Raw genomic sequence first — 12,462 nt, forward strand, 5'->3', positions numbered from 1 at the left:
CCAATACTGGAACATTGACAAGTGGCATGGAGCAAAGATCTAGGTGGAGTTAAATAGAGCGGCAGCTAACAAATTAACCTCGTCACCTGTGAAACTCAGAAACACCCACCAGAGGAAGTCCATGGACAGAACCAGCCGAGTACCATTCATGACCACAGGAGAGAGCCCGACAACAGAATTTACAACACGATCAGGAGAAAGACTTCAGTATCGTTGAAACTGTCTTCAACGATGCCGAAGTCCCCCTGCAGCACCCGGGTAACCAGGGTAAACATCGGGTTACTAAGTGCAGGGCCGCGCTTAGTAATCCGATATTTACCCTGGTTACCATTGTAAAAGTAAAAAAAAAAAAAAAAGTACATACTCACATTCTGATGTCTGTCACGTCCCCTGGCGTCCACAGGGTTAAAACTGCTTTCGGCAGGAGCGCTGCTAATGCACGCGCTCCGGCCGAGAGCTTCCCTGCACTGACTGTCAGCACCGGCAGTAACAGCGGTGACGTCACCGCTGTGCTCTGCTTTACGGCCGGCATTGACAGTCAGTGCAGGGAAGCTCTCGGCCGGAGCGTGTGCATTAGCAGCACTCCTGCCGAAAGCAGTTTTAACCCTGTGGACGCCGGGGGACGTGACAGACATCAGAATGTGAGTATGTACTGTTTTTTTTTTTACTTTTACAATGGTAACCAGGCTAAATATCAGGTTACTAAGCGCGGCCCTGCGCTTAGTAACCTGATATTTACCCTGGTTACAAGTGAACACGTCGCTGGATCGGCATCACACACGCCAATCCAGCGATGACAGCGGGTGATCAGCGACCAAAAAAAGGTCCTGATCATTCCTCAGCGACCAACGATCTCCCAGCAGGGGCCTGATAGTTGGTCGCTGTCACACATAACGAGATCGTTAGCGGGATCGTTGCTACGTCACAAAAAGCGTGACTTTGCAACGATATCCTTAACGATATCGTTATGTGTGAAGGTACCTTAAGAACCACCGGTGAAGAGAGACCCTCTAGCACATACAGTCTATTACTTCAGAGTGCATTGCGCCCACCTGAAGATGTAAACCTCGGACAACTTGAGTAAACCAAAGGAAGGTTGTTTTTGCGGTGCACCGTGACTTCCTGTTTTGCAGACAGCTTTTTTTTGTTTTCAATACATTTGCTATTGTATTGGGAACCCGAAAACGGCGATCTGCAAGTTTTTTGCGGTCCGTTATTCTGACAGACCGTGAAAATTGCAGCAATACGACCCACAAAAAAGGCCCGAAGAAACACATGATTTAGTTGTACTTATGCAGGATACAGCGCTATCCTTCTAAGCGCTGAGAGGAGGATACCTGCTCTAAATACCTTGCAGGGTAGCGATGACACACCTAAGGTGCCTCACCATTCAATTCATACTCCCAATGCATTGTAGTGGACTGAAGCCAAATTATTATTATTATTAATTATTATAGCGCCATTTATTCCATGGCGCTTTACATGTGAGAAGGGGTATACATAATGAAAACAGGTACAATAACCTTGAACAATACAAGTCACAACTGGTACAGGAGGAGGGAGGACCCTGCCTGCGAGGGCTCACAATTTACAAGGGATGGGTGAGGATACAGTAGGTAAGTATAGAGCTGGTCGTGCAGTGGTTTGGTCGATCGGTGATTACTGCAGGTTGTAGGCTTGCTGGAAGAGGTAGGTCTTCAGGTTCTTTTTGAAGGTTTCGATGGTAGGTGAGAGTCTGATATGTTGTTGTAGAGAGTTCCAGAGTAGGGGTGATGCGCGAGAGAAATCTTGTATGTGATTGTGGGAAGAGGAGATAAGAGGGGAGTAGAGAAGGAGATCTTGTGAGGAGGTTGCGTGCAGGAAAGTACCGGGAGACAAGGTCACAGATGTATGGAGGATACAGGTTGTGGATGGCTTTGTATGTCATGGTTAGGCCTTTGTACTGGAGTCTCTGTAATGGGGAGTCAGTGAAGTGATTGACAGAGGGGAGAGGCCGGGGAATAGCGGGGGGACAGGTGGATTAGTCAGGCAGCTGAGTTTAGAATAGATTGGAGGGGTGCGAGAGTGTTCGAGGGGAGGCTACATAGCATGAGGTTACAGTAGTCGAGGCGGGAGATGATGAGGGCATGGACTAGGGTTTTTGCAGATTCTTGGTTTAGGAATGTACGGATCCGTGAAATATTTTTGAGTTGAAGGTGGCAGGAAGTGGAAAGGGCTTGGATATGCGGTTTGAAGGAGAGATTAGTGTCAAGAATTACCCCGAGACAGTGAGCTTGTGGCTCTGGGGAGAGTGGGCAGCCATTTACTGTAATGGATAGGTTCGTTGGGGGGGTTGCGTGAGATGGGGGAAAGACAATGAATTCTGTTTTGTCCATGTTAAGTTTTAGAAATCTAGCAGAGAAGAAGGATGAAATAGCGGATGGACATTGAGGGATTCTGGTTAGTAGGGTTGTGATATCTGGTCCAGAGATGTAGATCTGTGTGTCATCAGCATAGAGATGATACTGAAAACCGTGAGATTCTATGAGCTGTCCCATGCCAAAAGTGTAAATAGAGAAGAGCAGGGGCCCTAGAACTGAACCTTGCGGGACTCCGACAGATAGGGGGAAAGGTGACTTGCAAATGTAAATACCTTTCCATGCTGACTAGAATTAGCAAAAAAATTATTGTTTAGTTACTCTATACACATACATAAATCCTTTGCAAAATACTACAACATACATATGTCATACGTGTGTAGGTCAACCTCGTGCCAAACCAAATAATACAGCAGCATTCTGTATGTGCCGAGATGTATGCAAATATTAAATATATAAAGCTGCATTACTACTCTGTAGAATATACTTACAAAATGGAAGTACGTAGCACACAAATTGGCCAATTTGCATGTGCCCATCAAACACAATAAGGCAACTTTTCTCTGATGGGATACTAGCCTAAGATTTATCAAGTTGACGTCTATGAGGCTAAAATCCTTCAAAATTTAAATGGTGGGTAGGATCCAGGACTAGTTAAATAGGCCTTTAACTGATGGGACAAAGGCTCATTCAACCCAGAAGGGAGACACTAACTGCCTCTTCTTTTTGTTTATTTGTGGTCCACCATGTGCAGCCAGCTTAATCATATTGTGGCATGAACTACATGAAGGAATCCTGTGATAAATTAGCATCAGAGCTCATAGGATGTATTCACATGCTGTTTTATCATGTGGATTTTTCTGTTGCCAAAATTCATGTAAAAATCATTAAACAAAACAGGTTTGGTGAAGTGGTGTGTTTATGCTATTTTTGTATATGGGGCTATTTTTCAGGTTCAATTGATTTAGTGGGCAAATTTGGAGGGATTTTTTTTCAAGCAGAAACACCATAGGATTTAATTTATTGGATATGTTCAGACAATCCATGCATAGTGTTTATAAAATAAAAATAATTAATGATTGCTAACCTCTTTTTTATTTAAGTTTTTAAGTAGGGTGGTTACTTTATCTGGAGTACCACATGGGTTGTTCTTTAAGGGAAATACAGAGAAAAGATTCCCAAATGCTAAAAAAAATTTAAAATTATGTTCATAGTTTCATTAACATAAAACTGGAGGAACACCCAGTACATATACAGTAGATGTTAAATTGTCAGCCTCAAAACTTGAAAAATATGTACTCTATCAAAAATTTTACATATATCATCAGGTTATAAGGTTGGACTGGGGAATATCCATTGTTATATTTGAGATGGCAGTAAATGTGCAAAAAAAGATTAGGAAACATGAATCCTCGTTTGTTTGGAGAGAATGTAAATGTAGTTGTAGAAATACCATTAAAGCGATACATATAACTGTCACTTTTGTTCCTTTAATTGATCAGCTACTTACAGACAATCTGGGCACAATTACATGTATAAGTACATATGTGATTTTTTTACCGTTTCTCTGAGCAATACAATATTTGCCTCCTGGAGTGTACATGGGCTGCAGCAAGCCCAAACTTCCCATTCAGGTTTCCAGTAAAATATAAGCCAAAGCAATCCAAAGGAAAATATATAACCTGCAAGGCAAAGGGCTTTCTTCCATCGAAGTGTTCTGTATCCAAATATTTCCTGTAAGAAAGAATGAAAAAAAAAATCAATGAAACACTGAACAAAATGAAATTTTAGTTTTAAGAAGCACTCCTCCTCCCATCAAGTTTTTATCTTCTTAATATATTGCAGTCATCATATTATATAGCACTGTGTACTTACAATTGCACATTTTGACTTTCCACTCAGTTAATTCTTCTCTTTTCTTTGCTCTATGTAGAAGCAGAAATTATCTTTTCCCTACATAAATAATTTCCCCACTTCAACTCTTGACCCAGCTGCTCTGCTCGTCCCCTCACTTTTGCAGTTACTTAAGACTGACCCAGGATAATTAGACCTCCTGTTTCTACATAGAGCTTAGAAGGATTCAGCTAGTCTGCTTTAATCTGCTTTAATCACATGATATCATAAATCTAATGGAAAAAAATAATTAACTGGGTAGAAAGGCAAAATGAGCAATTGTAATTACTAGTGATGAGCGAGCACTAAAATGCTAGGATGCTCGTTGCTCGGGTCGAGCAAATTGGAATACTCGGGTACTCGACCCAAGCAACGAGCCCAATGTAAGTCTATGGGAGACCTGAGTATTTTTACCGCGATCCCCCCAGTGGTCCTTTTAAGGTCTAAAAACGTCTGAAAATGATGGAAACACTGCAGATTTTGCTGGAAAATATGTCAAGGTACATCCTTTGCAGGTTAATGACTTGCCTGTAAGGCCAAATAATTAATCCCAGATTGAAAATTTCCTGCACCTCGTGGGCTTAGTTCAGACAGCGTTTTTGAAGTGTTTTTGAACTTTAACATTGCTTTCAACCACTACAAATGCATTCACTGGAAAATGTCATTGTAACATTTAACAACGCTAGCTGGCCTTGTGGTGTGTGACACATAAGCAGACCCATCTTGTTTCATTCATGAAGGAGGGACTCTTAAAGTCATAGAGCCTATTTGTACTGGTGCATCAGGAGGCATTAATCTTCTTAAAGGGACATTATTAATCTGTGGATCTCCTAAACTGTTATAGCCTATGCTGTGAGTGGATGGGCTGCCAAGAATTACGAAGCACCACAATACCCCTGTCATAAGATGTCCAGAAGGGCCTCCTGAAAAAATGTTGCATTGAATGCAAGGCCTTCCCTGCTACCAATTCATATGCACCCCATTACGCCTTTGAATCCACATACTGGATGGGTCCCTGAAAATCCACTTCACAATATGCATTTTGTACTCCCGTACTCCTTTGTTTTACACAGTGACAGCAATGTCTGCCCTGCTGCATAGTCAGACATATGCACCCCATTACGCATTGGAACCCACATACTGGATGAGCCCATGAAAATCCACTTCATAATATGCATTTTGTACATCCATAAGTCGCCAATGATAGACATAAAAGGTCTAACTAAATCTACCCAAGTGATTATTAATGGGGCTTCAGTGCAATATTTCAACATTTAAAAGTAAATGACATTTCCATGCCAAAAAATTAATTACACCTCCATGCCAAGTATGCGTTTTCTCCACAGAAACACTTTAAGATCATGATATTTTTTTCGACTGTTATTGTATCAGATAAAGAAAATAATGTTGCTTCCCTGAAATCATCTTCTGATGGAAAATAAAAGCATTCAGTAAACTGTTAAACAGTAGGCACAGATCGTACATTGCAAGATGGTGGACGTTAAACAAGGCATGGTTCCAAAAGTTTTTTTTTCAAATATCAGAAAAGTGCCTTCTTCCCCTACCAAATCCATTTCTCAATGTTCAAATAAAAAATCGCATATAAAATAACACAGAGTTAAGAAGAACTGGCTCTCTTCCACCAAAACTTGCTAACACTTCAGAGTTGTGGCTGATAAAAATGTCACCAATCAGTCCAAAAGCGAGTGAAACAGATTACTTTAAATCCTTGCAAGACTATAAAGTTTACTAATGTGCAACAAAATGATGTCTGTTTTCAGTTAAGCTTTTGAGAATACCCAACAATGTGGTCTGAATGACCTGACTGAAGACAGGAGACTGTTACTTTGAAAAAAAAAAATGTGTACCATGAAACCTCAAGCTGTCAAACCCTTTCTTGGTTTTCAAATCGTAATGGAATCTTGACAATATGTTGAGAGCAGGATGCATTACATTGAAGGACGATCAACTTTTTGTCTTTTTTAATGGTATGAAGGTTCCCTCTTTGCAGAATGATTTATGGGAGAATTTGACAATTTTATTTGCCAAGTTTTTAACACTAAGGTTCAGATACGGCTTTAAAGAAGGATAATACTTGTAATACAATGCAATTTTATTTAGAGAGGCTGGTGAGCATGGCTGTTACTCTGGCAGATGGGCACGGCTGAAACCCAGTGCTGGCGGGCATGGCAGAGACACAGGGCTGGCAGGCATGGCAGAGACACAGAGCTGGCAGGCACGGCAGAGACACAGGGCTGGCAGGCATGGCAGAGACACAGGGCAGGCTGGCACGGCAGAGACACAGGGCAGGCTGGCACTGCAGATACACAAGGCAGGCTGGCACGGTGAAGACAGGGCAGGCTGGCACTGCAGAGACATAGGGCAGGCTGGCACAGCAGAGACACAGAACAGGCTGGCAGGGTGTATGAAGGAACATGTAGAGACCTGTTCACACAGTAGATGCTAGTACTGGAACAAACAGGAGCAAGTGGAGTATGAAGGGACAGGTTGGGGCCTATTCACACAGGAGACGCAGGTACGGAAACAAGCAGGAAGGAAAGAAGTATGAAGGAAAAGGTTGGGACCTGTTCACACCAGAAGAGAACCACAAGGCTGCGGATAGGAGCAGTAGAGCAGCAAGAGATAGAGCAGCAACAGAAGCTAAGCAGAGCGGAACCGCAAGGAATGCGGAGAGGAGCTGCAGCAAGAGATTTCTGCAGCACAGGAGCGGAGCAGAATAGAACGGAGCAGAACCGCAGGAGTGCAGAGCAGAGATAAAGCTGCAAGAGAGCGAAGCACAGGCAAAGTCACAAGGGTACAGAGCAGGCAGAGCCGGAAAAGTGCAGAGCTTAAGCAAACAGAGAGGACACAAGGAAAGACACAGCGGGGAAAGAAGCCACAGACAAGGAGACAGAGGTAGGACAAAGTTCAGACAAGGTAATGGAATGAGACAAGGTACAAGAGCAAAGACACAAGGATCAGGATATTCTGCCTCCTGGAGGGCGGACAGACAAGTACAAAGCAAGGCTAGATCAAAGGCATTGAGACCAGGATATACAGCCTCCTGGAGGGCAGACAAACAAGATCAAGGCAAGGCAAGGAGAAAAGCCTCCAGAGAAGGCAAAACACAGAGCAAGGCCTGGCACGTCAGAAGCACGACACTAAAAGAGTTTAGACATTGCACAGACAAGTTCCACAGGCCCTAAGTACTAGAGGCCTCTTGATAATTGGTCAGGGACACATTAGACAGGTGCGCCCTGATTCCATACGAACCAGAGAGTTCTGGCACCGCCCCCTATGCACACTGCCATGAAGCATGCAGAGAGCAGGCAGAACACAAAAGACACAGAACATGGAGCCGGCAGCAGACAGAAATCCCAACATGACCTGGAGCAGTGAGTAAGATGGTGTGTGAGAGATGAGAGGCCATGCCGTGATGCCAGCAGAGTTGTTACAATAATGATTGCAATATATATAGAGAATAAATAATTTGATGAGAGTGTTCTTAGGGGGAGCTTTCTGCATAATAATATACATAGCTCTTTTGGAACTAATTACTTCTGCATTGGTTTTCTGCTTAATGGCGGATGGCTTCTCCAAAATGCTCAAAGAGAGTGTACCTCAGCCAAGATACTCTCTGATTTGCAACTTAAAATGTTGACATGATTTGCTATTAATATACAAAACTGCTCCAATCCTTCAGTAGCCTGGGGGCATGTATATCACACTCCCTGATAAAGGTGGATAATATAGATTTTAATTAACGAAGAATATTTTTTATGTGGCCAGACACTGTATAGATTTTATTGACCTCGTTACTCCCACATTCTTATCTAAGTCAATGTTTAAGAAAAACTAAACTATAAACAATAGTATTCCAGTACAGCAGCTTCGGCAGAGCGTAGATAATAAGCACGTGGCACAAGAGTGATTTAATAACCCATTATGTTCCTATCAAAATCATGTATCAGATACGTACTTTTTATGCATGGAGAAATAAAACACAAAGGGCCATTGTTGTCTGAAAGCTGCAAATGTTTGACATTAAGACAGATTAAGAATTAATTAGTTCCAGCTGCAGATTAAAAAAGAAACACAGACCTTAAAGAGAACCTGTCAGTAAAACACTATTTAACTTCACCTATACAAAAACATTGTTGGTATCCTTCTGTTAAACTCACAATTAAAAGAAGACCTACCAAACCAAACCTGAATCATTTTTTACAGGGAAAAATACTAAGAAACATTTTTTCCTTGTAATTGATTGCTTGTATGTAATGCAATATGTATATATACCGTATATATATATATATATATATATATATATATATATATATATATATCCAACCCCTAGCAAAAATTATGGAATAACCGGCCTTGGAGGATGTTCATTCAGTTAATAATAATTTAATTTATAATAAATATTTTATTTATATAGCGCCAACATATTCCGCAGCATTTTACAAATTATAGAGGGGATTTGTACAGACAATAGACATTACAGCATAACAAAAATCGATGAACAAAAGCGGAAGTGGAGGGCACCATCAAAGCATGGTAGCTACACCGGAAACCAGGGGGTCAACCCAAAGCATGACATACATAGAATGCAGAATACAAAGAAAAAAAGCTTCAAGCTATATATAGGGGACCACCACTGGAATATTAGCGCAACTATACAAAATATTTTATTTGTCAGCCAAAAACAAACAAACACCACACTATTAAAAACATTTAAAAGCCAAAATAATCAAAGGTTCCACATGAGGAACCACCCCCCTGGACATGGATAGGATAGGCAATAATGTGCAAACAATTGTAATAATGTATGAACAGCAACAATAAGACTGTCATAAATACCGATAACAGTAGTTTGGCTAGCAAAATGTGACGAATACAAAAATTACAGATTGAAACATGGCACAGCTTGCAGCATGAATGGCACTAAACTTCGAATGATATGCAGACTATGTGTGAATACATTCTGAAAACCAATCTACATTTTGGACATGGTACAAATCAATATACATACAATTGCCTAGAACACACATAGAGATATGGCACAAATCACAGCATGGATACTCACCCTCGGACTCGCCCTGCTTCTTTCCGGCAGCCTTCCTTCCTAAGAATCAGCCCTTCCAGGACCTTCGGTGACGTCGCGGGTGACGTCGCGGCTTGTGATTGGCCGCGCTAGCGGTCACATGGGCGGCAGCGCGGCCAATCACAAGCCGCGACGTCACTGCGACGTCACCGCAGGTCCTGGAAGGCTGATTCTAAGGAAGGAAGGTTCCCGGTTAGTATCAGGGCGCGTCAGAGGGTAAGTATTGCGATATTTTTTATTTTAATTCTTTATTTTACACTTAAATCTGAATTCCGATACCAATTCCCGATATCTTAAACATATCGGGAATCGGTATCGGAATTCCGATTCTAGATTCAAAAGATCGCCGACTTCATGGCCGACCCCACACTGGGGTCGGGTCGGGTTTCATGAAACCCGACCTTGCCAAAAGTCGGCGACTTTTGAAAAATTTCGACCCGTTTCGCTCAACCCTAATAACCACTAAGTACTTGTTGCAGAAGCAGGACAATTAGGACTATAGATGAGCAAATATATTAATATTCAATTCGGCTCACAATTGCTGAATTTGCAATATTAGCCAATTTATTCACCGAATATAGCTGAACACCATACACAACACAAGCTCTGGTGTTTCCCATGCTGTGTGATAGCATGGGAAACACTGGCGTAGCGCTTCTGATTAGCGGTAATGTTACCTCAGGTAGATTGTTACCGCCGTCAGAGCCCAGCGTGACTCGCATAGATGCAGTGACCCATGGTAAAAAGCTTACCACAGGTCAGCAGGCGTCGGCCGTTGAGAGACTACAGTAGTCTCTCATCAGCCAGTGCATGTGCTTAAAGTTTAAAAAAGCAACAAAAAAACATGCAAATTAATTAAATACATATTAAAATGCATTATACTTACCTAACACCAAATCCTCAACTCCCTTGTCTCCTATTAGAAATGAACAATAAAAAAACAACAAATACTTACCTATCGTCCAATCCCTGATGCCCTTATCTCTTAGAAAAAAATCAAAAATAATTAACCACCATATACTCACCTGTCCACCGTAGTCCACGTAATCCTGAGCGTCCCATGGCGATCTCAACTGTAGAATAGGCACATCAGGAGATGTGACTGCTTTAACCGGCTGCCAGCGATACACTGACAGGAGGTAATCACTACCACAGTGTAAAGTGCTGAGCTGCTGTGACAGAGGTCACGCGAATTCATGATGAACTCTGGAGAACTTTCTCAAGCAGCGTTGGTGCCGCAAGTGAGATCTCCATAGCTCATCAGGTGATGAACTCCTCTGACCTCACTCGCAGCAGCTCAGTTCTATACATACACTGCAGGAGCAATTACCTCCTTTCAGTGTATAACTGTCAGTCTTTGAGAGGAGTCAAGTCATCAAGATGCATTTTTTTCATCTCGGAATTGGCCCAATAATGCTAACAAATCCTTATGCTGGCAAAATCAGTGAGAATCATGAAGTGTTGTGCACATGATCAGTATTTTTCCTTTCAGGATTTGCTGTGCATTTAAATCCATAGCATGACAATTCTTTGTGCATTTTTGCTTGCGTTTTTTACTGATTGAATGCACAGGAAAAAACGCATGCAAAAAAACGAATGCAAAAATGAGCCAAACATGCAGCAGATTTTTCAGAAGTGTTTTTGCTGCCAAGAGGTGAAAAAGCCTTGCAGAAATTTCTGCAAGCAAAGACTGAATGTACACACATACCCTCAACATGCATGCATACCCTGAGGATGGAGTCACTGAGTCACACTAGATTTTAAAATCAATCCGATTTTGTACCTGCAAAATTGGATAAGGGTATTGCAACTGTCATGCGTTTTTTATGGGAGGACAATTCGATTTTTCACACCTAGCATCTGATTTACATTCGAAAGCAGTGTGAATGCTATCTGATGGCAATGTGATTTTAACATGAGCTTTTACATAGAGCAATTCTCTCTATGTCATTTACACATCGTTTTCAAAGGAAATATTCTTCTAAATGCACATACTGTACATATGTATATATATATACTATATAATTGTCTAAGGGTCACTTTCGTCTTTCTGTCTGTCCTTCTGTCTGTCCTTCTGTCTTTCTGTCACGGATATTCATTGGTCGCGGCCTCTGTCTGTCATGGAATCCAAGTTGCTGATTGGTCGTGGCAAAATGCCCACGACCAATCAGTGACGGGCGCAGTCCGGCAGCAACATGGCCGCTCCTTCCTCCCCGCAGTCAGTGCCCGCTCTGTACTCCCCTCCAGTCAGCGCTCACACAGGGTTAATGGCAGCGCTAATGGACCACGTTATGCCAATGCAGCCTCAATAGTAAAAAGCTCTAATGTTAAAAATAATAAAAAAAATAAAAAATCATATACTTACCTTCCGGCGCCTTTCCCGATCCTCGCAACGCTCCAGTGACCGTTCCATGCAAGCGGCAGGTTCCGGTGGCAAGGATGGTATGTGACAAGGACCTGCCATGATGTCACGGTCATGTGACCACGACGTCATCACAGGTCCTGCGCCCATGCCAACCCTGGGACTGTAAGCTGCCGCGTGCACCGCTCACAGGGCCAGGACTTCAACGGAGGGTGAGTATATGTTTATTTTTTATTTTAAGTCTGTATACTATGTGGCTCTGTGCTGTAAACTCCGTCGCTGTGCAATATACTACGTGGCTGGGCAATATACTACGTGACTGGGCAATATACTATGTGGCTGGGCAATATACTACGTGGCTGGGCAATATACTGCATGGCTGGGCAATATACTACATGACTGGGCAATATACTACGTGGCTGGGCAATATACTATGTGGCTGGGCAATATACTACGTGGCTGGGCAATATACTACGTGGCTGGACAATACACTACGTGGCTGGGCAATATACTATGTGGCTGGGCAATATACTACGTGGACATGCATGTTCTAGAATACCCGATGCGTTAGAATCGGGCTACCATCTAGTGTATATATATATATAATAGATATATACACACGTGGTCAAAATTGTTGGTACCCCTCGTTTCATGACAGAAAAAAAACGCAATGGTCACAGAAATAGCTTGAATCTGACAAAAGTAATAATAATTAATAAAAATCTATGAAAATTAACAAATGAAAT

The 12,462-nt window shown here is 42.1% G+C and overlaps 1 protein-coding gene across 2 annotated transcripts in view; it reads right to left on the bottom strand.

The window, feature by feature from the left end:
• Window positions 1-12,462, bottom strand: part of LOC138638126 (probable cation-transporting ATPase 13A4) — a 355,111-nt gene that overhangs the window by 313,467 nt on the left and 29,182 nt on the right. The window contains exon 2 of one of the 2 annotated variants that reach the window (XM_069727157.1): window positions 4,040-4,091. In XM_069727157.1, the coding sequence (XP_069583258.1) occupies window positions 4,040-4,091 (52 nt within the window). Of the gene's footprint in view, window positions 1-3,917; window positions 4,092-12,462 lie in introns of both variants that reach the window. The other variant, XM_069727156.1, reaches the window with a different exon arrangement.

Source organism: Ranitomeya imitator, chromosome 5 (genome assembly GCF_032444005.1).
Source record: "Ranitomeya imitator isolate aRanImi1 chromosome 5, aRanImi1.pri, whole genome shotgun sequence".
Lineage (NCBI taxonomy): Eukaryota > Metazoa > Chordata > Amphibia > Anura > Dendrobatidae > Ranitomeya > Ranitomeya imitator.